Raw genomic sequence first — 27,363 nt, 5'->3', positions numbered from 1 at the left:
TTGTGCTGGATTGTTTATTAATGATCTGGAAGGGACCCTAGCTCAGTAACTCAGCACCTGCTGTGTGAGCAGAAGGTCCTAGGTTTTCGAAGATGTACAAGTGCTTTCCTGCCCTATCCTGCATTACACCCAGAATTCCTCTTTTGGGGGAACTTGCCACTAGTGGAGGCAGAATCAAAGAGTATAACAGGAAGGCAAGTGTTTAACTGAAAGATGAAATAATATTACTTGCGTGTCGAGATCCCCAGGATACCCCCCAATAACTCACACAGCACACAGAAATTAAGTTTAAGGTTTTTGGCATAATTTTGGCCACAACTTTATTTAAATACAAAAATGAGAGTGGTTGCTTAGACATTGGTTCCATACATACATCATACATCTTTCTAAGACAGAACTAACTGATTTCTTCACTTCCTGAAGTCAGTGCGGGGAGAGCATTTTGGGGAGAGAATGGAGCCGGAAGGCTGGCCCTTCACCTCTTCGCCAAATGCTCCCAGGGGCTGTTGCATGGCCCTAGCCCCTTGTTGGGGTACGGACTAAAGCATGTCGAGCCCCTGGATTCCTTTGACAGAATTCACCCATGCAGCAGCAGCATTAGAGGGGCCTGCACAACCAACAACCAATTCTGGCACCTCCACCAACCAACAACATAGGAGGGACCGGCACAACCAATCGTGATCCCTCCACCAACCAATTTATGAACCAATGCCTAACCGCCAATCAAGCTCTGAGCTCGCCGCCAGACCACTCACATATCCAACCAAACCTTCAAATCCAATGGAACAGAATCCAACCAGGCATCATTTCCCAACAGAGAGAGATGCACCCCATCATCCCTGTAAAGGGCAACAGCTTTGAAGGTGATATCCAGGTGCTCGATCACGACACCCCCCAACTCACAGACCTTTTAACTGCCGGAGCATTCACACATCTCCGAGCCTTTCCCACGGCAGCTGAGCAATAACTACCTCTCCACTCACGCCTTTGCAACAAATGCAACCAAAATATTTTGACTGCAGGCAAACATGCTGCTAACTCCCCCAAATCCTTTAGGATTGAAGAACGTAAGGAGAGGCAATCAGATGACGGCAAATCATTTTCACCCAACTGAACCACACTAGCACTGGGGGGGGGGGCTTTTTAAAACCGTCACACTATAGTGCGCTTACTTGCTCCCTCAGAGGCAGCTGGGCAGAGGAAGCAAAATGCGACCAAAATATTTTGAGACCGGGGGCCCTGGCATCAGCTCATCCAAGTCCTCTTGCATGTGGGAGGCAACCTATTTTTGGGGTAAGACGGAAAATCAGTTTCACCCAGCTGCACCACCAGCACTGTGGGAGGACCATCACGGGTCACACTCGACCGGACCAAAGGAAGGAAGTCCTCCTAAAGCATTCCCTGTCTGTACACCAAGGATACACTTGCAAGGGCAAGGCGGCCAAGATGGCACCCCAGTCCAGAACTGTCAGCATGCTTGCCAGCCCAGTGCATGATGCTGTGGCCGCAATCTGAATGCACACCTGTATTTAAATCCGTTTCCAGCTGGCAGCCCGGATGGTAAAATATCCCTTAAATCTCCTGGATTTACACAGCTCCTCTCCCTTCCCCTCCTGTCCCCTCCCCTCCCTCTTCCCCAGAAGCAGCCTCTTGCAAAGGCACCATCTTCCCCATGCGTTTCTGCATCTACTGCAGGGACGTCCGACAGGTCGATCGGGATCGACTCGATGCCTAGGAGGTTCCAGTTGATCGTGGTCTCCTTTCTCTTTGCTTTTGCCTAAGAGGCAAGAGCACCTGGCCCTGGCCCCACCCCCTCTCCCCTCCCTTCATTTTCTCCTGATCTCTGGAAGGGAAGACAGAGTTTTTGCTATGAGGCAGGTTGCTTTCACAGCGATCTTTTGGTGAGCGACTAATCCCTTCCCCCTTAAATTTTCCCAGATGGAAATTTTTTTCCAAAATGGAACTAACTTTCCTCCCTGAACCCCAATAAAACAGGGCTTAAAATGGGGGACTCCCTCTCTCTAAAAAAGCTAAACAGCTTTGACCTGAACCCCTGAAAACCGGGCTCTCCTCCCCCCAAAAAACAGGGGGGAGTGTTTTAAAATCACTGCCAGATTATAATGCTGAAAGTAGATCGCAGTGCTTATCTTGCATCTCTTTTTCCTCCCTGTGCAGTGCTGTATATTGTGTGCAGAAAAGGAGGAATCTGGAGGGTGTGTGTGTGTGTGTTGGGGTGATTTGCACATCCCCCCTTTTGTATGTGCCATCATGTTCTTAGGGTGTGTTATGTGTGGTTGCTTTTGCCTACCGTTTAGACCAGGCATGTCAAACCTGCGGCCCTCCAGATGTTTTGGACTACAATTCCCACCTTCCCCAACCACTGGTCCTGCTAGCTAGGGATCATGGGAGTTGTAGGCCAAAACATCTGGAGGGCCGCAGGTTTGACATGCCTGGTTTAGACAGTCACCCCTTTTAAGCCTCTGCATTGGCAAAATTCTGTTGCTGAATAATAGTAATAATAATAATTAAGCAGGTGTTTTAACTCTCTCAAAGTCATATTGTAGTTTTTTTAATCATGGGGGGGGGCAACGTTTTGGTTACAGGTGCTATAGGGAAGAGTGATAAGCTTATTGATATGCATAAACTGCTACTTTCTAAACCGTGATCGATAAGCGTTTAAATCACAGTTATTTTCCCCAAAGCAGCGTTGTTAGAAACGTACTTTGTGTACGGCCCAGAGACTTTAAAATAGAAAACCGGGAACCAGAAGCCTTGAGCTATTTTGTTGGTGGGGGGGGGGAGTCCTGGCTCTATTAAAACCTGTGGCAAAATTCCCATTTGACCTCCTTGGGGGGCAGATTTTCATCTGTTTCAGTTTGGCCTTGGTAGAAAAAGCAGAGTGGAATCTTCCTTTTCCTTGTGGTGAGAGAGGGGTCAGCAACATTTTTCAGCAGGGGGCCGGTCCCCCATTCCTCAGACCATGTGGTGGGCCGGACTATATTTTGAAGGGGAAAAAAGAACAAATTTCTATGCCCCACAAATAATCTAGAGATGCATTTTAAATAAAAGCACACATTCTACTCATGTAAAAACACCAGGCAGGCCCCACAAATAACTCAGAGATGCATTTTAAATAAAAGCACACATTCTACTCATGTAAAAAGTGGGGACACTGAAAAAAGCCTGGATGCAGGTGGGATGAAATGGTCCAGACCTTTGGAGTCAATGCTAGATCAAGTTGTGTGGAGGGAATATTAAAGCTGTCATCTGATACGCATTTATTTGGGGGAAAGCCCACACAAATGCAGTGGGATTTACTTCTGAGTAAACATGGTTAGGATCAGATTGCAGCCTGCCTCGAGGCAGGGTGACCAATAGATTTGAGGGTCCTGATTAAACCAAGAAATAATATGTATCAGTTAGACATTGGTTGCCCAGCAAAATGAACAAATACAGCATAGCACAATTAATAACAGGCCAGCACCTTGAGTGCCAGACAAATTCCACTTAAGCAGTTCAACCTTAGGCTTGATGAGAAGAGGGTGTACTTTCTATAAAGGCTTTTGTGTACAGACATAGACACACACACATCCTAAATCCCCTTCAGAGTGGTTGACCAGTCATGGGCAGAGCCGGCACCGGAAGTCACTTTTGCGCATGTCAGACATGCGCAGAAACGACTTCCGGTGCCGCGCCGCTGGGATCCCTTATTTTTCAAAGGGAGACTTGGCAGCTATGAGGCAACCTGCGGCACTTCCTGACGTAACCCTTGTAAGTATCAGACTTCCAATGACCTGTATTAAAAAACCCTGTCCACTGACAGGCCCCCAGTGCACAGCCTTTGTAGCAGCCCTGTTTGGAAGGAATGAGGCAATGTTCAGTGGTAGGCAAGCCGCAAGCTGCAATAACTGGTGCACCATGCGAGCAACTGAAGCCTGGCTAACGGGAACCCATTTCCGTGCACTAAGGGCAGGCCAGCCCCCCAGGGGGGATGTAGAGTCCAATACTATCGGGTATCCATAACCGGGCAAGGGTCCGCCGCACCTGTGACCAGGAGCCTGATGGTGGCACCCATGCCCACTAGGTACACCTTAGAGCTCCTGGCTCCAATGATAAGCTCCAAAGCGGATAAGGAAAAGTCCTGAAGCAAAAGCCTCTAGACTCTCAGCCCCGTGCTGGCACCAACACAATTCCCCCCAACCCTTCATAGTGTTTTTAAGTGTCAGGTATAACATCAACCTGAACACAGCAGAGTTTGCGCAGGTTTTCCAGAAGCTTCTGGCAGTAGCGTAATGACTAGACGTCTGGACGCAGAATAACTATATACAGTATTTATTGGACAATCAGTATCCAGAGTTACTATGTACAAACTTCAGAACACAAAAGAAATAAAACAAAATCCTTTCCTCTCTGTTTCTCTCTCACACAACCACCTGTTACAAAAAACCACAGTCTTTTTTTCCTCTTCTGTCTTAACATCACACAATCCTTATCTTTTAGGAGCTTGTTATCCAATCAGAGAGTAGTTGCTAAGGCTCCTGTTACCTTGCTGAGAGAGAGCAGATATTGTCTTTCTGCCCAGAGTTAATTGTCTGAAGAGAGAAGCTGATCTTTCGAACATATGCAGTTTGCAAAACCCAAACAACCCTCAGTGCACCAAATGCAATGGAATGCTGAAAGGAGCCTCGCCTCGATTTTTAACCAGCAGGCAAAATTCAACTTGTTGCGGATACTGCTAGAAGGTCAAAACTGACCGGCTACCTGCCCGCTGTCCTGCAAGGTTGGAGCCTATTCCAACCATTAAAGGCCCTGCGCATGACAAACTTTTTCCAGGGTCTCTTAAAATAAAGCTTTAATGTAGCTGGTATTGTAGCAGACTGAGTTCTGGTAGTTTCTAACAGCACATCTGAATCTGCAGCAGGTGGGCCAAATACTGCAGGACCTGCTCAGAGGATGAGGCAAGTTGGAGGATGGATGGTGGCTAACAGATTGAGGTTGAATCCTGACAAGACAGAAGTACTGTTTTTGGGGAACAGGGGGTGGGTGGGTGTGGGGGACTCCCTGGTCCTGAATGGGGTCACTGTGCCCCTGAAGGACCAGGTGCGCAGCCTGGGAGTCATTTTGGACTCACAGCTGTCCATGGAGCCACGGGTTAATTCTGTGTCCAGGGCGGCTGTCTATCAGCTCCACCTGGTACGCAGGCTGAGACCCTACCTGCCCGCAGACTGTCTCACCGGAGTGGTGCATGCTCTAATTATCTCCCGCTTGGACTACTGCAATGCGCTCTACGTGGGGCTACCTTTGAAGGTGACCCGGAAACTGCAATTAATCCAGAATGCAGCAGCTAGACTGGTGACTGGGAGTGGCCATCGAGACCACATAACACCGGTCCTAAGAGACCTACATTGGCTCCCAGTATGTTTCCGAACACAATTCAAAGTGTTGGTGCTGACCTTTAAAGCCCTAAAAGTCCTCGGTCCTGTATACCTGAAGGAGCATCTCCACCCCCATCGTTTAGCCCGGACAAAAAAAAATTTCCCCAGAAAAAATTCAATTAATGAATCAGGAAATTACTATACCCAAAATCAAAGAGGCATTACGAGAAGTGAAAAAAGGAAAAGCTCCAGGACCTGATGGAATTCCAATTGAATATTAGAAAAATTTAGAAGAAGTAATAATCCATTGAATGAATCATTGAATAATGTTTTATCAAAAGGAAATATGCCGGAATCGTGGGAAGAAGCTTTGATAACATTGCTGCAAAAACAAAATGCTGATTTAGAATTACCCTCAAATTATAGGCCAATTTCATTATTAAATTCGGATTATAAAATTTATGCAAAAATATTAGCCAAAAGAATAAATTTAGTATTAAAAGATATAATACACACGGATCAGGCGGGGTTTGTAAAAGGAAGACAAGCTAAAGATAATATTAGGAACATAGTAAATATTTTCAAGTGCTTGGAGAATGAATGAGGGGAAAAGGCAGCAGTGATATCAATAGACGCTGAAAAGGCCTTCGATGAGTGTGTCGTGGCCATTTATGGCAAAGGCAATAAAAAATCTAAATATAGGTGAAACCTTTGAAGAGCGATCCGGGCCATCTATAGAAATCAATGTGCAAATTTAATAAGAATTGGAAGACTTTTGGAAAAGATAGATATAAGAAGAGGAAGAAGAAGGGATGCCCCCTATTGCCATTACTTTATATAATTGTATTAGAAACCTTATTAAAAAGCATTAGAGAAGATGAAGAGATTAAAGGGGTGGTGATAGGCGGAAAAAGATATAAAATTAAAGTCTTTGCAGACAATGTAATTATAACCACTGAAGATCCAATTAATTGTATTCCAAAAGCACTCAAAAAAATTAAAGAATATGGAAAATTGACTGGCTTTAAAATAAATTATACAAAAACAAATATGTTGGTGAAGAATTTGGAAATAGAAGAAACAGAAAAATTACAAAAAATAACAGGTATTGAAATTAAAAAGAAAATGAAATATTTAGGCATACAGTGGTACCTCGGTTTACAAACAGAATTGGATCCGGACGTCTGTACTTATCCTGAAGCGTACTTAACCTGAAGCGAACTTTCCCATTGAAAGTAATGGAAAGTGGATTAATCTGTTCCAGACGGTCTGTGGAGTACTTAAACTGAAGCGTTCTTAAGCTGAAGCGAACTTTCCCATTGAAAGTAATAGAAAGTGGATTAATCTGTTCCAGACGGGTCCACGGGGAACTCAACCTGAAGTGTACTTGTAAGGGGGAGAGAGTACAGAGTACCTCCTCCTATCATCAGGAGCAGCCCCTCCCCGAGCAGTGAAGGAAGCACAGGCTCGGGGGAGGGCAGTCAGGACACGGAGAGAGAGTGTCCGGGCTCAGGCAGGATGAAAGAGCCCAGACTCCACAGACGGGAGGAGAGAGAAGGGGGAGAGGGAAAACATGGAACGCAGACCCTTTCCGCCGGTTCCGGAATTACGAAAAAGAAGAAAGGGGAGGAGATTCAGTGTCCCACGACTTTTATGTTGGGGGCGTTCGCGCCAGGGGGCACTTCCGGATTCTGCATCGGAGTAAGAAGATATGTTTCTACACCTTCCTCACTGTACATAGCAGCACCAATAAACACGTTATGGGAAAGTAACCTGAGGAGCGTCGTTACTCTAGAGTAGTCACAAGAATCCCCTGACAGCACTTAACCCAAGGTATGAGTGTAATTGGTTCCGGAAGTCCATACTTAACCTGAAGCATACTTAACCTGAAGCAAATTTTCCTATCGAAAGTAATGGAAAGTGGATTAATCCGTTCCAGATGGGTCCGCGGAGTACTTAAACTGAAAATACTCAAACCGAGGCATACTTAAACCGAGGTATGACTGTACAAATTACAGCAAGAGGCATTGATTTAATTCAGGAAAATTATGTAAAAATTTGGAAAGAAATTAAAAAGAAAATGGAGAATTAGGCTAAATTAAAAAATATCAAATTATCAAAGTATATCAATTATCAAAATGTCAGTTCTTGTGAAAATGAATTACTGTTTCCAAAATTTTCCAATATTGGGTGGTGTAAAATGTTTGAGTGAATGGAAAAAATATGTACAGTATCTAAATTTGTATGGGGGGGGGAACCAAGAATTAAATATAAAATATTAATTGACCACAAAGGAAGAGGAGGCTTTGGCCTACCAGATATGGAACTCTACCACAATGTGCAGCTTTAAACTGGATGGAGATTGGATGGAGAATAAAAATGATGAGATATTCGATTTGGAAGGGGCAGGTCTTGGTTTTGGCTGGCATTTCTACCTAATGGAAGGGAATTTAAAACCAAAGAACATCTTTATGAATAATATCATAAGGGCATCCTAGAACCTAAAACACCAGGTTGGATTTCGCCGTTGGAAACTGTAGCCGTCAAAAAGCGAAATATGGGCATAAATTGGCCGTCGTACAAACAGCTATTGGAAGAGGTTGATGGGGAATTAAAATTGAAGAAGTATGAAGTAGTAAAACCTCACTTGAGAAGTTGGCTGCAATATTTTCAAATAAATCAAAGGTTTCAAATTGATTAAAGAAAATGGCTCCAATAAGGAAATTTCAGAATTAGATAAAATATTAATAAGGTGTAAAAATAAATATATAAAAAATGTGTATGATTTATTATCGGAATGGGAAACTAAGGAGGAATTAACAAAAGGGACAATGATACGGTGGGGTCAAGATTTGGGAAAAATAATTATGTTAGAGAAATGGGAGAATCTATGGCAGAGAGATATGAACTTTACAGCTAATTATGACTTAAAAGAAAATCTTCTAAAGATGCAATACAGATGGCATTTAATGCCAGAAAAGATTGCAAAAATGTACAAGGGAGTAATGACATATGTTGGAGATGCCACAATGAAACCGGTACATATATACATATCTGGTGGAAATGCAACGAAATGAAGCCTTATTGGGATATGATTTATAAGGAATCGAAAAAGATACTCAAATATTCATTTAAGAAAAAACCAGAATTATTATTATTGGGAACGTTAGATGATGAGATCCTACCAAAGGATAGATGTATCCTAATGTATGCAACGTCAGCTGCGAGATTATCAATAGGGAAAATTGGAAGAATAAAAAGGTATCTATTAAAGAGGATTAGCAATTAAAAATGATTTCATATTATAATCTGGCAACAAAAGAAGCATAAATTAAAAGGATAAAGGAGGGGGAAAAGAATAAAGATTGGGAAAAATTCAAAGATTATATAGCAAACTTTGTGGAGAATGCCGCTCTCTCAAAAGATTTATGAAGGCCCACAGTAATAAATATCAAAATGCATAGTCAGGAATCAGGTATACATATGAGTAAAGGAACAAGAAAGGCGCAGTATGAGATTGGCTGGAAGCACTAAAGGGTGGGTGGAGGGGAGCTTATAAGATTGTATTTTAGTTAATCAGTGTTAATTTTTGAACATTTTGTTTTACTGATTTATTGATTATTGATTACTTTGAACCACTGTATGGCAAGGTGGACCTGAATTTCCAACAACGGCTGCTGTTGCATTAGGGTGGATGCGGCAAGTTCAGGCTGTGCAATTAAAGCTGATAAAATGGCAATCAGCCTTCTGCCAGGCCCTTCCTGTCTGCCTTCATACATATGACATGGGGATGCCACTGCTAGTATCCTGCTAGTTTCCTCCTCCTCAGTTTCTGTTGCCATTGTAGTACTCAGCATGGACAAGGACTAGGGGCATAACTTATTTCTCCCCTGTTGATTATGTGATTATTGCTCAGAATTAAAGAGACAGGTCCAATTGGAAAGCTTTTCCTGATGCAGTGCTAGGATACAATATTGTAAACAGAACATGTTATTAAGGTTTACGTATTGCAGGATATTTTGCATACACATCTTGACCCCATAATTTACGTTTAATTACAAATGGCCACAACGTCCAAGAAGCAGGCACTGGCACCCTAAGCATTCCCTCTTTTTCACAATGCTTCGTTTCTTCATACAGATGGCACACCCATCAGAGTCTCTTTAAACCATCACATAAAGGGACATGTCTCCATAAGGATGGAGATTAGCCAACGAAAAAGTGCACCAGAGAGACTTCTGCTGCTCCCAGAGAGGTGACTGAAGTAAAGGCAATTTAGGCTTACCAGTAATGTAAGTAAAAGTTTTTGTTCATAGAATCATAAAATGTAGAGTTGGAAGGGGTCCCAAGGGTCATCTAATCATCCCCTTCAATGCAGGAATCTCAACAGTCTCTCATCCAATTTGAAACCATACTGGACCCAGCTTCGTTTGCAAATGTGCTAGATTAGAACCTAAATAAAAATACATAGCAAACTGAGGTTCTGTCCCCACCCATGGTAGAAAGTACCCGATATATTTCTCTTTCTTTCTTTCTTTCTTTCTTTCTTTCTTTCTTTCTTTCTTTCTTTCTTTCTTTCTTTCTTTCTTTCTTTCTTTCTTTCTTTCTTTCTTTCTTTACAAAAAAACAGCCGTCTCCTGTTAAAGCACGTAGGCGCAAACAGCTCGAGGCGGACTCACCTGCGACCGCAGACTCATCCGAAAGACTGCGAAGCTCCTTTTAACACCAGCGCAACTCCTAGCTTGCAGACGCTTCGAGCTGAGGCTACCTTCACCAACAACCTCCTGCGAACAGCAGCAGCCGAGCCCCTCGGTAGGAAGCGCCGGTGGAGGATCTCTGGCGGCCGATAGCCATTCCCTCGCGTCAGCATTCTTCTTCTTCTTCACCCCTTCCGCCCTCCGCCAGCGACGGGCGAGGTAACCGCAGAGGTGAGGCAGAAGGGCGCAGGGAGCTCCCCAATCCCCCTGCGAAGCGCCCACGTGAGGGGCTGAGGACGCCCAGCCTGAAGGAAGCTGGGCGCGCGGAAGAGCTGCGGCGCTTGACTGAGAGGAGGCGAGGCGAGGGGGAAGCGGGCGCGGGGAGCAGGGCGAGAGAGCGGTTGATTTTTTTTGGGGGGGGTTATTGGGGCAAGGGAATGGTGGCGCTGCTGTGACTGTGGAGCTGAGCAACTCTGAGGGAGCTGCTGTGTCACTCAGTCGCCCTCCCCCAACACACACAACCAGGGGACCTCCAGGTGTTGGGGGCCCTGGCGTCTGTCAACTTCTACCCAACCCTCATTCCTTTTGCTGAGCACTCAGCCCTCTAGCACCGCTTTGGCTCTTATTCTCGCATGTAGTGCTTTTCCCTATTGTGAAGGGGGGGATCCACTTCAGGGCTCCCCGTGAATGCCCCATTGGGGGGGGTACTTCTGCTGGATGGTGCTGAGGAGCCCACCAGAGGCACCTGGCCCACCCACATGTTCTGAGGGCAGAAAACGAAGCTCTGTGCTGCTTGGGTGCTGCTGGCTTTACTCTGAAGCTAGGAGGGCAAGGTGGGGGAGGGACCTTTCCATCCTATCTAGCCCACTGTTAAGTCTCCAGCCCTGAACTTAAGACACAGTGGGCACCTTCACCCAGCACATGCTGGGGGGAGGCAGGCACATGCGCCAGAGGAGCGTTTACCTGGGAGTAAGCTTCCTTTTGCACAGTAGCACTTGCTCTTGAGTAAATATGCAGAAGGCAGCACTGTGAATATGTATAGCATCAAAACCATTTTGGATATGAAATCCAGGCTATGCTTCTAGGCAGAAGAAATTTACTGGTTTAACATTCAGTACCTGCTCCATGATAATAGTAACAACATCCCGGCACATTTGCCCACAGTATTGTGTGCCTGCTGCATGTCCCCTCCTTAATCAGCTGGACTCTACCTATTGTTCCACCATCTATGGTGCAGAGAACTAGCATTCACAGCCTCTGGCGAGACATGCAGTGCAGATTGGCTGGTGTAGTTCTTGGGCAAGATAATTTGATTGTATTGCTAGTATCTCTAGAACAGGAGGAATATTTAGCAATAGCAGCTCACATCTGGTTTTTCTGGAATGAAGAGATGCTTCAAGTTTTTTTTTTTAGGAGACTAGAGTTTGTGGTAGAAAGGGTTTCACATTGTTTTATTCTTTTTCTTAAAAAACAACAACAGGCCATTATTAGTCTGAATAAATGCTACATGCCAGAACATGTCGTACTCTACATGCCTTACGTATCTGATGGAAGAATGGATTTTTCTTGAATATCTCCCATATGTGATCATCTGTTCAGTAGTGCTGGTGTTTATCAACATCCTGTTACTTTTTACAATTCCTGTATGTGTGCTGCTTTTTCTTTACCTTTCTTCTTTGTTCCTCTTCATCTATGAGAGGACACATAAACTAAAAGAAGCTTATTCCAGTAAAGCATGGGATGGTGCACGACTAATTATAGCATTCATGTGGGATAGACTTGGAAGATTTTTGAATGGTAAGCATGTTTCATCTTCATTTTCTGATTTGTATGCTGCCTTTCCCTAATTAAAACCTTGCTCAAGGCATCTTACAACATGAGAATATTTACCATAATTACAAACATAACAAAACTAGTCACCAACAATCATAGACACCGAGAGACAACAGGATTGCTCAAGGTGCCCTGACTATAAAATTGGAGAAACCGAGAGAGATATAGCCGCACCGGCGGCATATCTCTTCTTACTAGCATCCAAAAATGCAAGAAGGGCCTTTACTCTCACCAGAAGCTTGGCTCTGCCCTTGCTGGTCCTGGAAAGATCCTTTTAAAAAGTCCCATATGCTCAGAGAATCTGCGCTTGTTCATCGGGGGGGGGGGGAGGAAGCTCAGAGCACTTATTCTTTGGATGTCCCTTTTATGAAGAGGCATATAGTGAGATCATTGATCCCCTGCTGGTGAGGCTCACCGACTCCCAGAAAAGCAAAAATTCGATCTCCTGTTAGGCAAAGATCAAAAGATGACACAGATGGTCACCAGATTTTGTGTTCAGATATGTAGGCGCAGACCACCCCTGATCCAAACTAGTTCGTCAAGAATATCCCCAAACTTGGTCCCTCGGGTGATTCTGGGTCATTTCTTTGTGGTAGCTTATCTCAAAGTTTTTAGTGTCTATACGCTTATCACATTTATAAATTTTAAATTTACTGTTGTTCAGTGTTTTAAATGTTTGTGTTCCTTCTGGGATTGTACCCCCAAGTGTGTTTTATATGTGTTTTATAATCCCGTAATAATAATCTTATCTAGTCATCAACAATAAATAAAACACATCAAAAACTACATAACCAAATGGAATAATTTCTCCTAATATCTAAAAATATCTAAAAATAAACACAAAAAATAATATAAATTAACAGCAACAAAAACTCCTAAACTATACCACAGTCTAAGAGTCTGTTCAGCAGCCTCAGGTTTTGTAGCTGTAGGCCAGGTGGGAAAAATGGCCAGGAAGGCAAGGAACTTGTTTTCAAGGACTATTTTGTATGTAGCTTGGAATCTACCAGGCGTTTAGCGCTACTCAGCCTTCGTCACCAGGCAAGCGCTCATGTGCAGGGCAGGGGTGGGGTGGGGTGAAGGAGGGTCAATAGTATTCTCCGCATTCCCTTGCCGCCAGGTGTTGCATGCTGGGTGAGAAAGGGGCACAGAGAGTGCCCTTCACCCTCTGCTCCCCAGACCTTGCCACCGCTGTGTCGGCACTTGCACGCTGGGCAGGGGCAGGGCATGGATAGTGTGTCATGGGGAGGGTGCCTGGTTCGCAACCCCCCAAATTGTGGTCTCAGGGAAATGGCCCCTCGGCACCTCACACTACACCACTGGAATCTACCATAGTTCAGTTACCCATTCAGAGTTACTTAATTTGAAATAGCAATCCTTTTGTTCTTTGCATTCCAAACAGGTTATGAACTACGTGGCATAGAAAACCTACCAGATGGACCAGGCCTTATTATATTTTACCATGGAACAATTCCTATAGATTATGCTTACTTTTTAGCCAAACTTATTCTTCTGAAGCGCCGAAGTTGCTATACAGTAGCTGATCGTTGTGTTTTCAAATTTCCAGGTGATGTTCTTTGTTAATATAAAACAGATTTCAGAAACTGGCAAGATTTTATCTGTCATAAAAATGGCGAAATCTATAAATTTCTCTCTATGTAGCACCAGGGGGAATGCTGTTTACACTGGCTAGATAAGTTATTCATTAGATTGGGCAGTTTTAATGTCTAGCCTTAAATATTTGAAGCACGGGATTCATAGTGTTGTGAGTATGGGGGTTTAGCCTGCATGGTGCCTGAGTCCCTTCTAATTCTTGGGGTCCTAGATCCAGAAAGGGTTAAAATCTAATGGAGGATTCCATTGTTGAACTAGCCGGGCAAGTTTTTTGATGCGTTAATGGCCCTTAGTGTAGCAAAGGAAATTGCTCTGTGCCAGAGAGCAAATTGGTGGGGCCCCTTTCCTCTCCTGGCTGGTAGTTAGAAAAGCAATAGCAAGCGTGTGTAAGAGCTGACAGCTAGAAGCAGACAGAAGCCAGAAAGTGCGAGCTATTCTTGACTTCTGCTAGAATCCAAAGTTGTGACTATGGGAGAAGCAAGACCACCTCAGGTGTTAATGCTGTGATCATTGACTCAGCTTGTATATAATCCTATGCACAAGAAGCCAGCATAAAGCAAGATGATAGAAATTAAGCCAGCATAAGGTTACACCAGATACAAACTCTATTCAGCAACAGGGCTGATGCTGTTGCTCTGCCTCTGCCTAAGCTTGGCCAATGGAAAACAAGCCTTTAATGGAAGGTTCTGTGCCAGGTCGCCAGGTCATGTGTCTGAGTGGAATGGACTTAAGATCCAGCCTAGGTTCCCTGCTCCCCGTCTCACCACATCCTCAGAACACCCTTTGGGGGGCGGACCAGGGCCGTCTTGAGCAGATTGTGCACCCTGGTGCTGAGGGGCGGAGATCGCTCCGCCACCCGCCCCGCCCTCTCAGGGTGCAATTGGTTTCCGCGCGGCAAAGCCCTCCTTGCCAGGCCGGCGCCCAGCTTACCAGCCCCCCGCCGTGGTGCACTGCGCCACCGGGGGTCTATGTAGAGCCGGCCCTGGGGGGGACTTTCACCAGCCTTCGCTCAATCAGCCTCATTTCAGTCAAGATGAGCAAGTTATGCTGGCATATCTTCAGCTGAGCCAGGTTTAGGACTGTTTATTTGTTTATGTCTTCTTGTTTATATTTTATAGGTTTTAAAAGATTAGGTGCTGTAATGTGGCTCTTACCTGGTACACAGCAAGAGTGTGTAAATGTTCTAAAAAATGGTCATCTGCTGGGAATTGCACCAGGGGGAGTTCGAGAAGCACTATTTAGTGATAAATCATACAAACTTGTATGGAAAAATCGGAAAGGTTTTGCTCAAGTGGCTATAGATGCCAAAGTGGTAAGTACTATGCATATATGATTATACATTTGGACACTTCTGAATGCATATATGTTATCAAACAAAATAAGAAGCTAAACAGCTAGAAGACATGGTTTTAACATAAAAAATATTGTTAATCAATAATCTAAAATTATAATTTTAATGTGCATGGGATTCATTTAATATAACTAATGAAGTAATAGTGATATACCAAACAATTATATTTAAACTGTTACCTGTGGTTATGCAGAGGTTATATTTAAACCGTTACCTGTGGTTCTGCAGAGAAGATCCAAGGTGCCTAAGTATCACTCTGTAACTGATTGCAGGGAAATTCAGGGCTCGAGGCCACTGTCCTCCTGAAGCAACTTGATTATTAAGGGGATCAGGAGTTGCGCTGATCCTTCCATTTGCATTAATTCTCATATCTCGGTCTATAAGATCCACCTTGTGAAGATAAATCTCCAGTCTCTAAAAGAATCGTTTAGGGGAGTTCTCCCATGTAAATATCACATAAATTAATGACTACTATTGTGACCTCTGTTTTCTTCATAACCAAAGGAAGACTACAAGGCACTAGTTAAATTTCAAACTTCAGCTCTGAATATCTTTATCAACTTGATTAAACCTTCTGAGTAAGTGATATGCTTTTTAGCAAGGCAACTTAAAATATTTGAAATTATACATTTTATAGTTAATACAATACAGAAAAGCTCTGCCCCCCCCCCAGTTGTTTAGTTGAACTCTAACTTCTACAAGCCCCACCCTGCATGGTCAGAGGTCACGGTGGATGGGAGTTGGAGACCATCAACATATGGAAGCCACATCTTCCTGGTCCTACACACAGCTGTTCTGTACATTTGAGAGTTAGACAGTGGCACACTAGAAATTCAAATTAAATCCAGACATATGATGAGCAAATTAAGCATCTTTTAAAAGTATCTTTCTGCTTCAAGAAGTGCTTTGAGCGGTGAGAAATAACTGATTAAAGCATACCCATTTGGAGTACTTGAAAAAGGTATTGTATAATCCTGCAGAAGTCCGGCTCTTTGGAATCCCATTCCAGTGCAGGAGAGAGAAAAATGGTAAAACATTTTAAATGAAAACAATGGGTCTTAATTGCACTTTATTGTCTTCTGCTCTTGAAAGTGCTTCACATAGGAAGTGCTAATAATGACTGAATCTAGAAAATTACAACTACTCGATAGACAAAGATCATCATATTTTTAAAGGATATTTCCTGCATTTCCGTTTCATAATTAAAAGATTGATTCTTGTTTTGTTTTGTTTTTTAAAAAAGTATGTTGCAACATGAAACCTAGTAGTATTTGTATTGTAAATCGCCTTGGGATCCTTGGATGGACAGTATAGACATTTCAGAGATAATAATAATAAATAATAATAGTATCAAGTTAGAATGGAGAGAAGCTTTTTTGTTAAAGAGAGCACATGTTATAACAAATAAAGGCATTGTTTTCCATCATGTACACCTCAGCCACTGATGTTAAGTTTTACCAGTTTTGCAAAACTTGCTTCAAAACTTGAGGCAGCCACACTACAAAAGAGGTGTTTGCTAATATGCCATGGAAAATGTTTGTGTGTCATCAGTTCTATTAAAAATGATGGTCTGTCTCAGGATATCCAGCATTATTATTTATTATTATTATTAATTATTATTAATTATATTATTATTATTTATACCCTGCCCAGAGGTATTATTATTTATACCTCTGGCTGGGTTTCCCCGGCCACTCTGGGCGGCTTCCAACAAATATAAAAATACATTAAAATACATTCACTGTACATGCTCCTGTCTCTACCTTTTTAGCTCTTGAAAGTCTTGCATTGCCATCTTAGCTGATTTCTTGTTGCCATAGCCTCAACTATGGCTACCAGAGTACCAGAGTAGCCTGGCAGGATGCAGGCATGTTTCTGAAAATAATATATGACCTGTAAAAAAAAGGCCCAAGCTGTTCACCATTTCCCCAAGCCAGTTTGTCACATATCTATAAACAACAATGATCCCCTGTGTTGGAAACAGAACAATCTAACAATCCAAAAGCAACACAACAGGCTAATAATATGATTACAACACTTTTTATATCACTACTGAATTGTATGTTAATTTACAATCAGATAGCGTACAATATATACATGGTGACACCAACTAATATGAGTTAAGAAAATGTCCCAAAGTAAGGGATTTTTTTTGGCTAGTATAACATCACAAAGAATCACTCAAGCTTGAGGCAACATGCCTTCCAAGGTAAGTGTAAAGTCAGACAAAGCACAGCATATGCAGTGTTTTGCAGGGAATTTGTTGAAGGATGTTGATGCTCCAAAAACAGCAGTCAGATTGCCACATATTTATGGCATGCTCTTCATATGACAAATGGTTACATAAAATGTCCACCTTAGGAACACGCAGTACCTGACCAAAAAAGCCAAGGCTCCCCACTCACATGAAGAGGGAGGGAAAACATTCCTGCTCCTTTATCTAGTCTAGCAAAGCAAGTTTAATGTGATGTCATCATATTAGCAAGTTTCACAACCTCTTGGCCAACCTTTGCAGAACGAGGGAACTTGCAACATGTCATATCATGTCTTTGAGCCTTGATGTGCAGTTTATATAAGCTTTAGAAGGGGGAAAAGAATAAAAAGAAGGGAAAGTAGAATTTTCGGTGAGGAGAGTAAAACAAGACTCTGAAAAGGGTCAATAAATTGAGCTTAAATCCTGACAAGACAGAAGCACTGTGGGTGAGCCATTCCTGTGTTGGTGAGAGAGACGGGTTGTGTTTTGGATAGGGGGGGGGGGTACTTCAAGATCAAACTAGGGTAGGAGTGATTTTTACCCACTTCTGTTGGTCTGTTGTCTGGGACCGTTCCTGAATTGGGATAGATTGACTACAATTTTGAAGCATTGGCAATTTTGACTATATAATATTGTAATGCACTATTTGTAGGACTACCCTTGAGGTTGGTTCAGAAATTGTACCAAGTGCAGATTTCTAGAGCCTGGTTGCTGGCATTTAACACTTGTGTTAAGGAAGCCACTGGCTACTAGTATGGTTCCAAGTAGGACTGAGCAATATCTGTTTTTCAACATTGTGATATATCGCCAGCCAAACATTGTTATATACTGATATATCACAATGTATGAAATAAGGATGCAGCTATGTAGAGCAGGCATCCCCAAACTCCAGATGTTTTGGCCTACAACTCCCATGATCCCTAGCTAACAGGGCCAGTGGTCGGGGAAGATGGGAATTGTAGTCCAAAACATCTATAGGGCCGAAGTTTGGGGATGCCTGATGTAGAGGCTTCATGATTTTTGCATAGTGTGCGCGTATGCAGACACACACACACACACACACATTATTATTCATTATCATGATATGGACTTCAAACAGGTTTGGGACGATAGATCACACAGCCCTAGTACCAAGGTATCTTCAATGGCTTACCATCATCATATGAAGCCCTAAACAACACGGGATCACCTTATTTCTTATACCACAGCCTAACCTTTGCAATCAGTCACTGAGGTATATGAGACCATGTCACACTACTCTGCACAAGGAATTATGCATTTAATGTAGTGGCACAAGGGTTATGGAACTCTATCAAATGAAATCAAGCTAACATTGTCTGTAATGAGTTTTAGGTGAGTATATTTCAAGAAATGAGAATTCTAGTTGCTGATTTGACCAGGTATCTAGTTAAAGAATCCTCAACATGATCATCTAGTGCAGAGGTTTTCAACCTTTTTGAGTACATGACTAACGACATTCTTTCTGTGGCACCCCCGTGCAGCTCAGGAGCCCAGTTATGTCACCCCTTGCCTGCAGAACTGGCAGCCTCTGACCCTTTTCAAACACCCTCCCTTGTGGAGTGTTCCCTCAGCCTCCTCTCCACTCTTCTTGGAAGACATCTGGGCAGCTACTGCTGCCGCCCCTGGTCTTTGAGTTGCCCCTCCCTGCCCCAAAGAGAGATGCCTCCTTGCACTGCCCCACAGAGGCCTGGGACTTGTCTGTCCATTCCCAACAGCAAGGGCTGGTGGGCTGGCTGGCTGGCTGGCTGGCTGGGCGGGCTCTCTCACCCACCTGAATGCTTACTCCAAGGCCGCCTCAGCTCCTGGCAACCATCACCCCCTGACCAGCCCCAGAGGCACACCATTTGCCTGCGGAGCCAGGGCTGCTGCAACAAACAGCTGTGTAAGCCTTGGGAGGCAGAGATGTGAGAGGGCATCAGATGAGGGAGAGAAGAAAAGAGGGACAGAGGCCCATGTCGCCTGTGGCACCCCTGACCCCACATTCAAGGCACCCTGGTTGACAATCACTGATCTAGTGAAAAGAAAAACAACTAATACAATGTGAAGATAAGACAAGTAGAGCATGAGAGCAATAGCATTCCTCTGTTGGCCTTAGTATCAGAAATTTAAAGGCAGACTTTCTCAGAACAAGGAAACACTTGATCCATCTATCTGGGCTGATAGGTGTCTTAGATGGAGGTTTGGCTGGAGCCATTGCAAAGATATTTTGGACCCAAGGTAGACTGTAAGAGTGGTTTACATAATTCCTTTCTGGTAGCATCAGCTACCTGTGTGTATATTTATTCTCAAGATAAAGACTGAACTTTAAAGATGCTAACTTAAAATATCATATTTTCTCTCTTCCCTTAGCCCATCATTCCGATGCATACACAAAATGTTCGGGAAGGATTTAGGGTCTTTGGACGAACAAGTAAGGCATGCTTTCTGCATATTGCACATATTTAGCTTGTACTTTTAAAATGTTGTGTTCTCCAGTCTGCAGCTCAGTGCCTGATTCAAAAGACTTGCATAGCTCTTCCTTATACATGAAAATAAATCCTGTTCATTAAACAGAGTCGGGAAGCTTTTGCTAATGCTTTTTTTGGCGCAGCAAGCTCCCATGCATGCTAGGAGCTTCATAGTGGGTCTGGACATTTGTTTTAATTTTGGTACTAATGTGGACTTCTAGATTTAACTTAAAATATTTAAAAACTATTCCTTCTCCTGAAGTACTGGGAGGGGGGCAGTCATCACATCTTGGCTATGGGCAGAGTCAATAATGCAGGCAGGGCTAGGAAGCTTTTCCAACCAGCCCTGGACCTCACTGTTGAGCTCACCAGAAGATGATACCGGTAACAGCCAGTGTTTTCTATTCTCTTCCCTTTAATTCAAATGCAGGAATTAAATATACTGCATGACTTCACCACTTTCTCCTCGCAGAATATACTGCATGACTTCACCACTTTCTCCTCGCAGCTGAGCAAGGTGTTTTCTTGGGGCACAAGCCAAGTGCTCAATTGGCTTCAGCGCCGTCTTAAGCGCCCCTGTCGCCATGGTGCACCGGATCTCTCCGGCGCCCTTCCGCCCCGTTTCCCAGCGCGGTGGGCGGGTGGGCGCGGCGCTGCTGCGCGGCGGGCGGGCAGGCACAGCGCGATCTCTCCGGCGCCCTCCCGCCCCGTTTCCCAGCGTGGTGGGCAGGTGGGCGCCGTGCGCAGCTGCGCAGCGGACCAGCGCAGCGGCTGGCCAGCGGGCGGGCGCAGCTCGCAGCGCCCTCCTGGCGGGCTGGCGCCATGGTGCCCTGCGCCACCGGGGGTCTACGACGAGCCGGCCCTGATTGGCTTTCTACCTCCTTCTGCCAGCCCACACTTGCAGAGAACAAGCCAGCCTCAATACAAAGTGGCTAATAGGTTCTCTTTCCCTCCTTTGTTCTAAGCAGGGAATGAACCGCTGAATAAGGGAGCCAGCTGGTACGCCATCTTCTGCATTACCTCAGCAGCCACAAAACCCTCATCTCATAGCACCTAGTGCCCATGGATGCACAGAGAGCAGAGGAAATTCGTGGGTAATTCCCTTAAAAAGTTGGGAGGGGGCTCTCTTGTTTTAAACCTTTATTTTTAAACTAAAAACTATGAAAAGCAACAAGGTTGGCTTCTGCCTGCTTTACCTCAGTACCTGAAAGAGGCAGAGCCCAAACACTTTGGACAAAGATATCTCATTCTCTCTCTTTCTGAAAAAGCAAATTCCCTTTTACCTTATGTGACATGGGACTGGAATGTGGCAAGAGCTAAACAGTAGTACTGAGGCCTACACTTTGAGATAGAAACAATATAGAGGCAGGTAGCACTTTCCTGATCTGCAATGGAAGCTGTAAACCTTAATTAGAAGTCTTTCTGGGTGCAGGCACTCCAATAAATTCAAATTCACAAGGACTCCCTTATTAACTTCCAACAGGATGCTTTTGTGCACTCATTGAAGTAAACAGCAAAACCCTTAAAATCAGATTATATGAATCCCGGCAGTGGAGCAATGGACTGATCCTAGTGAAAAGAATTTTTAGATTTAAAAAATTGATTTTCGTTATTTTTTTCCCAACATAAAGGGCACTCACATTTTTTAACAGAAAGAAAACTGATATCTTGCTTGTTTCTTTTTTGCCCTCTTAATTTTAAAAAGGATTCACTAAGTGGTGTTTTGAATCTCTTCGGCTGCCTGTACTTCCTCCATATGGTGGATTTCCAGTCAAATTTCGTACATATATTGGTAAACCCATTCCATATGATCCAAATATAACAGCTACAGAGTTAGCAACAAAGGTATGTTTTCTGTTAAACCAATATAAAACACCAGCAATATTGTTTCATTATAAATGTGCATTCAAAATATTCCTATTTAAGAGAAATGGGTTGGTTAGCTTTAATAGCTGGTAATACATTTACTAAGCCCTCTATTAAAACAGTTCAAAATCATTTTTCTACAGACATGTAGGCTGCAATGCAATATTGTCACCTTTAGAACTTTATTGCTAAGCCATTTGGAGGTTAGAACATTATTAAACATAGGCTCGATTCCTGGAATTCTAGTTTTATTTGTACATGACGAATTGTTTGAAAATAATACTGATATCTATATTTGTTTGGACAGAGAGAATCTGTCACAAGGTTTATGTCAGGAGTGGGTAGAAAATTGAAACTGACCATGATCTGTCACCTGGGCAAAGTTGGTCTGATCAAGCAAGGCATTTATTTTGTGCTTGATGAACAGTGTCTCTCTCTGTGTGTGTGACTTGAAAAATATTAGGTTGACCCTCATTTTTAGCTCCTGAGTATGCATACGTTATTTGCAAATCAAAATGTGTTGAACTTTCACATACTAATTCTGATTAGGGAAACTTGAGATGGTGGTTTTTTAAAAAATGAAATAAATAGTGTTATTGTTTTAAATAGCATTAGTTCAATGTGGCTTATTCTACTCAGTTCCTATGACACTGGACAGTATATGATACAATACAGTATTGATGTTCATGTTTAATAGCCTGTAATAAGGTTATCAGTTAGGCATGTTACTTGACTACAATTGCCATAATCTCTACTCACTGGCTAAACTGGCTGGTGCTTGAGAGTTGCAATCCAGTAACTTCTGGAGGGCATTGGATACCCCTGAATTAGGGTGAAGCCAGATCCTAGTCGTCATCCCCATGAGCTGAAGGAGTTCAAATGAGGGATCATTGCGTGTGGAGGTCCCCAAAACCACCCCTCAAATAATTCACATCACAGACAGAATTTTGTTTTGGGTTTTTGGCATGAATTTGACCACAACTTTATTAAATACAAAATATGTGAGTGGTTGCGTAGGCATTGGTTCTCCAACTGTCACCCAAGGACAGAACTAAACTAGCCTTGTCAGCAGGGGGAAACCCTACAGGAAGAGACAGGGAGCTGGGAGCAGTGGCCCTCCCCTCTCCCCTCAGGGTCCCAGGGGTTCTCGCGCGGCCACGGCACCCCGACCGGGGGTCACAGACATTGCATTGAGCCCCTGCAATCCTGACCGGACACTCAGGCATTGATTCTCCAACTGTCCACTAAGGACATAACTAAACTCGCCTTGTCAACAAGGGGAAACCCTACAGGAAGAGACAGGGGGCGGGGGCGTCGGCCCTCCCCTCTCTCCACAGGCTCCCAGGGTTTTTGCCTACTGCTATGCAGTAGGCAAAAACCAAATGGCACCAGCCAATCAGCCAAATGGAAAAATTCCCACTGGGCCCCTGAAAACAGACAACCCCATGATAGGCACAGCAAGGTCAACACAGAGGCCTAAAAACAGGGAGGGAGGGCGGGTGATCCGAAGAACGCAGCCAAAGAGAAGGAACAAACTACGTGCTTGCCTTTTATACCCCAGGGGCTGAACATTGAAATTGAAACATGCCCCCCCCCACCAACAGCCAGGGACCAATCAGAATGGTGGCCAACTCATGCCCCCCACCTTTGCAACTCAGGGGTGTTTTTTTCGGCCCCCACCGCAACATGTGCTCTCTTTGATGGAGAACCCGCATTGTTTGTATATAGATCTGTAGACTCCATACGCATTTCACTATAATTTTCAGGTGGATTGATTTACACGCACATGAAGCTGTAGTAGTGAGATGCATAACTTTCTCTTTTCTTCATTTTCAGAGCAAGGCAGCACTCCAGGCATTAATTCAAATGCACCAGCAAATTCCTGGAAACATCTATGATGCTTTAATGGAAAGATTTCACAAAGAGAAGGGAAAAAAAACCTGAAATGATTTAGGTCCAGCTCAACAACTTTGGCTCACCCTTCCCAAAGAAAGCTCAACAACTCTGGTCAATCCACTGCCAGTTTATTTATAGTGGGAGGAGATTGCAGTCTCTTGGAAGCTGGACATCCCTGATTTAGGTGATAAGGGCTAATTCTAATATTAGGGGCAGAATGAGGCAGCAAATTATATTTATTAATGCTGTATTTTCCCCCTGATGGTGAGAGGGAGGGGCATGTATGGGATTTGTCTGCCTCCAGGCCAATTCCAAAGTAACTTGACTCTACACCTTAATAAGTGGGAGGCACCATTTGCTGCTCTGCCTGGGACAGCCTCTCTCACCCTGATCTTGCCACTGTGATCCATGCAACAGTCACCTCCAGGCTTAATTATTATTATTCACTCTACGTGGGGCTGCCCTTGGAGCTGACCCAGAAACTCCAGTGGGTGCAGAATGCCACAGTGAGACTCCTTATGCGGTCCTCACCGCGGGATCACATTCATCCAGTGCTATACCAGCTGCACTGGCTCCTGGTGGAGTACAGGATCAGGTTTAAGGTGCTGGTTTTAACTTTTAAAGCCCTATAAGGCCTAGGACCCTCGTAGCTATGGCACCACCTCTCCTGGTATGTCCTTACGCTCCTTGAGGTTCTGAGCCTTGAGATTAGACTGGTCTCAACCAGGGCTCTGCGGGATTTGACATCTTTCCGCAGGGCCTGTAAGATGGAGCTGTTCCGCCAGGCCTTTGGTCGGGGTTCAGTCTGACTCTCTCTCCCCTTTCATAAGACCTGCATGAAAATGGCATCCCAATTTTTCTCACAGGCTCATATAAATTCAGCACAGTTGGGCCTGGTGAGCATTTAAGGTCCCCAACCCTAATCTGCAGGTTGCCATCTGATTGGATTTTATTTTGATCCTGATCTGATTTTAGGGTGTAATTTAATTGATTAACTGATTTTATGTTAATGTGTTATACATTTGATGTTAGCCACTCTGAGCCCGGTTTTGGCCGGTGAGGGCGGGGTATAAATAAAAAATTATTATTAATAATAATAATTATAAAAAGGGAGTAAAATAAAAGGCTTCTGATTGTCTGTGTGTCAGTTACATAAAATAAAATACTCAAAACATTCACTATAGGGCAACATCCAACTCTTCTACTTTCTGTTACGCAATATTTCCCAAATCTTCAGACCCAAAAGTCTCAAATTCATTTATTTTCCTTTTCACACAAAAAGTCCCCCAAAAAGGTTCTCTAATTATTGATATTAGTAAATTTCAGCAGTTTTCCTCTAATCAAATATATAAACTTTGTCTCCAATAACTTCAACAATTCCTCCATATTAACATTGAATATAAATGATCTGCAAAAGGACGTTATGTACTGAAAACAGAGATGATTTATGTACTTTTGTAACCCAATTAAATATTTAATAAAAATATTAAAAAAATATTTTGGTCTGTGTCCACACAAAGTCTCTCTGCTGTGACCATATATCAAAATAATATTTCATAGTTATTTTCTTGTTATGATTTCATTAATGTGCACCCAGTTCCATATCTTCCATTTCCTGTTGTGGTTTTCCATCCTGATTTTTTTTTTTAAAAAGCCCTTCCATTTACACTTCTTCCATTCTTTTTCCACAAAAATCACCAGAGTCTTGAGGCGACACCTGGCTAGAGTTTTAGGCTTAAGTATATAAATTTTTGTATTTTCATGATTCAGTTATTCATTTTTCAGTTCCATGAAAGGGTTTGTGTATCATGTGAGGATATGTGTTCTAAAAAAGTGTATCTGAAGAAGTGTGCATGCACATGAAAGCTCATACCAATGACAAACTTCGTTGGTCTCTAAGGTGCTACTGGACTATGGCAGACCAACACGGCTACCTACCTGTAACTAAAAAGTGTGTGTGTGTGTGTGCAAGAATGTCATTTTATGCCTTATGCATTTAAAAGCAACCCTTAGCAGGTGGGATATGTGTGGAGGGGTGGGCTTGGAAGTCTAAAAAACATGAGTCCTGCTGTATTTTTTTTTTAAAAAATGAAGCCCTTCTTGTACACCATCCTTTATTCACAGATGCTCATGGGAAGCCAGCATGCAGATGAGATGCATATGTATACAAAGCTGTCCTAAGAGAATACTGAGGCCATGGTCAGTGTTAGACATGCTGAGTGGGAGGCACGGTATCTCTGCTTTTGAGTGGGAGTTTATTGGTTGCCAGCCATGATGGCTGCCCACTATCAAATCACATGACATGCAACAGCCCAAATGCTATTGCATATTGGCCGTGGCAAGCACTGCAAAGAGCAGCCACCACACATGAGAACTGCGCTTATCTCCTGCTCCCATTCAAAAACTGCCTGCCTGCCCATTGCTGAACACATCTGTGCGGGATGTGGCACAAAGTGATCAACACATTGAGGATAGGGATAACTTCTGCTCTGCTACTGGTATACCTCTTCCTATAGAAATCTTGTTATCACTGGCTGCCTTGCCCTTTGAATCAGTGGTGAGTTGTGTTTAATATCCTCAGATTCTCTGTAAACTGGAACAGCAACCTACTCAGAGGTTGGCTGTTCAGATAAAAGGCATTAGAAATGATAATATTTATGAGAAACTAGCTCCTTGGATAGGAAATTTGCAGAACGCTAATAACTCTTGACTGTTAGTCCCATTATATAAATATATGAAGGGTAGTTGTTTTGTGGTGGTAGGGAACAATTGCTGCTTACTCCCTTCTGCCTCTGAGCAGATTTTCAGGGAGGTTTCTATCAATGACTTAAAATGTATTAATTGCTGGTAAAAAAAAATCTTTTTATTAGAGATGTGGTTTGGGTTTTTTTTAAGATTTGTTTTTTCAAGTTCTGGTCAAACTCATAAACTTGCTGGATTTTTCTGGTGAACATCTAATACAGTGGTACCTCAGGTTACAGGCATTTCAGGTTACAGGCGCTTCAGGTTACAGACTCCGCTAACCCAGAAATAGTACCTCGGGTTAAGAACTTTGCTTCAGGATGAGAACAGAAATCGTGCAGCAGCGGCATGGCGGCAGCAGGAGGCCCCATTAGCTAAAGTGGTATCTCAGGTTAAGAACAGTTTCAGGTTAAGATCGGACCTCCAGAACGAATTAAGTTCTTAACCTGAGGTACCACTATATGCTAAAGATTGTAGAAGGGGATTTTCCCCCTCTAGAAGTGATTTTGAAACATTTGTATTGCACCTTCATCTGTGCTCAGAATACTCTTTTTCTGGAACAAGATTGCAGTTAAAACTCAAAAGCAGATATGCTTTCTTTTATCGGATGAGGAAAGCCTTTTAACACACCACTGTCACATAATTCTTTTAGCTCTACCACTGTGGTTTTGTGGACATAAATATTTGCAAATAAGAACTGAGAATATATAGTTGTTATTTCTTTCTCTGTAAAGAAATTAAGTCTGGATCCTGAGAAAAATTGTGGGTGTGTGGAGCATGTCTCAAGGGTGGAAAGCAATATGATGTAAAATTTTTATTGTCAGTGATAATTAGAACTTGCATATGTGTTAAATAGGCACACCTTAGTGATTGATCATTCTAAGTATACGTCTACTGAAAAACAATAGATATCGACATCACTTTTCAGCTTTGTTGCAATACATAGAAATGAGGGATTCGTTCTGACTGCTTTTTAAAAGATATACAGGTATGTGTATTTTCTGTTTATTTCTAAGTAAGCAATACTATACACAAAAAGGGCAACCAATAAAATGAAAAAGTTTGTATTTTTCTTTGGCATAGGAGGTTGGCCTGTTGGTCAAGATTTTTCAACTTAAAGGGGGCCAAGAACGAGGTGGGGTTTCATTTCAGGAAGCAAGGGGCCCACTGATACTTTGTGCCCAAGAACCTCCAGAAATCTAGAGGCAGCCTTGAGTTCAGGACTAAATGAACAGTTTCCTGATCACTTACACCCAAACCGCAGCTG

At 43.2% G+C, this 27,363-nt stretch overlaps 1 protein-coding gene across 12 annotated transcripts; it reads left to right on the top strand.

The window, feature by feature from the left end:
* Positions 1-9,517: 9,517 nt before the first annotated feature.
* LOC118090293 (DGAT1/2-independent enzyme synthesizing storage lipids) lies at positions 9,518-24,863 on the top strand. Of its 12 annotated transcripts, none has more exons than XM_088675498.1 (8): positions 9,518-9,667; positions 10,006-10,303; positions 11,553-11,869; positions 13,308-13,472; positions 14,638-14,831; positions 19,495-19,555; positions 21,298-21,437; positions 23,295-24,862. In XM_088675498.1, the coding sequence occupies exons 3-8, from the start codon at positions 11,590-11,592 to the stop codon at positions 23,400-23,402; spliced, it is 948 nt and encodes a 315-aa protein (XP_088531624.1). In that variant the 5' UTR covers positions 9,518-9,667; positions 10,006-10,303; positions 11,553-11,589; the 3' UTR covers positions 23,403-24,862. The 12 variants fall into 12 exon arrangements, with proteins under 12 accessions (XP_088531624.1, XP_060133814.1, XP_088531630.1 ...); XM_060277831.2 differs by having other exon boundaries at positions 11,789-11,869; positions 23,295-24,861; XM_088675504.1 differs by having other exon boundaries at positions 11,772-11,869; positions 23,295-24,861.
* The last annotated feature ends 2,500 nt before the right edge of the window (positions 24,864-27,363 follow it).

Source organism: Zootoca vivipara, chromosome 8, assembly GCF_965207765.1.
Source record: "Zootoca vivipara chromosome 8, rZooViv2.hap1.1, whole genome shotgun sequence".
Lineage (NCBI taxonomy): Eukaryota > Metazoa > Chordata > Lepidosauria > Squamata > Lacertidae > Zootoca > Zootoca vivipara.
The sequence above is the reverse complement of the archived record's forward strand: the minus strand, read 5'-3'. Positions and strand labels throughout refer to the sequence as shown.

What these genes read in the sequence shown, in the direction of transcription:
- LOC118090293 (XM_088675498.1), top strand. Translation starts at nt 11,590, where the DNA reads ATGTCGTACTCTACATGCCTTACGTATCTGATGGAAGAATGGATTTTT. An exon ending in TTGTGTTTTCAAATTTCCAG is followed by an intron (nt 13,473 to 14,637) that starts GTGATGTTCTTT and finishes TATATTTTATAG; the next exon opens with GTTTTAAAAGATTAGGTGCT. An exon ending in CTACAGAGTTAGCAACAAAG is followed by an intron (nt 21,438 to 23,294) that starts GTATGTTTTCTG and finishes CTTCATTTTCAG; the next exon opens with AGCAAGGCAGCACTCCAGGC.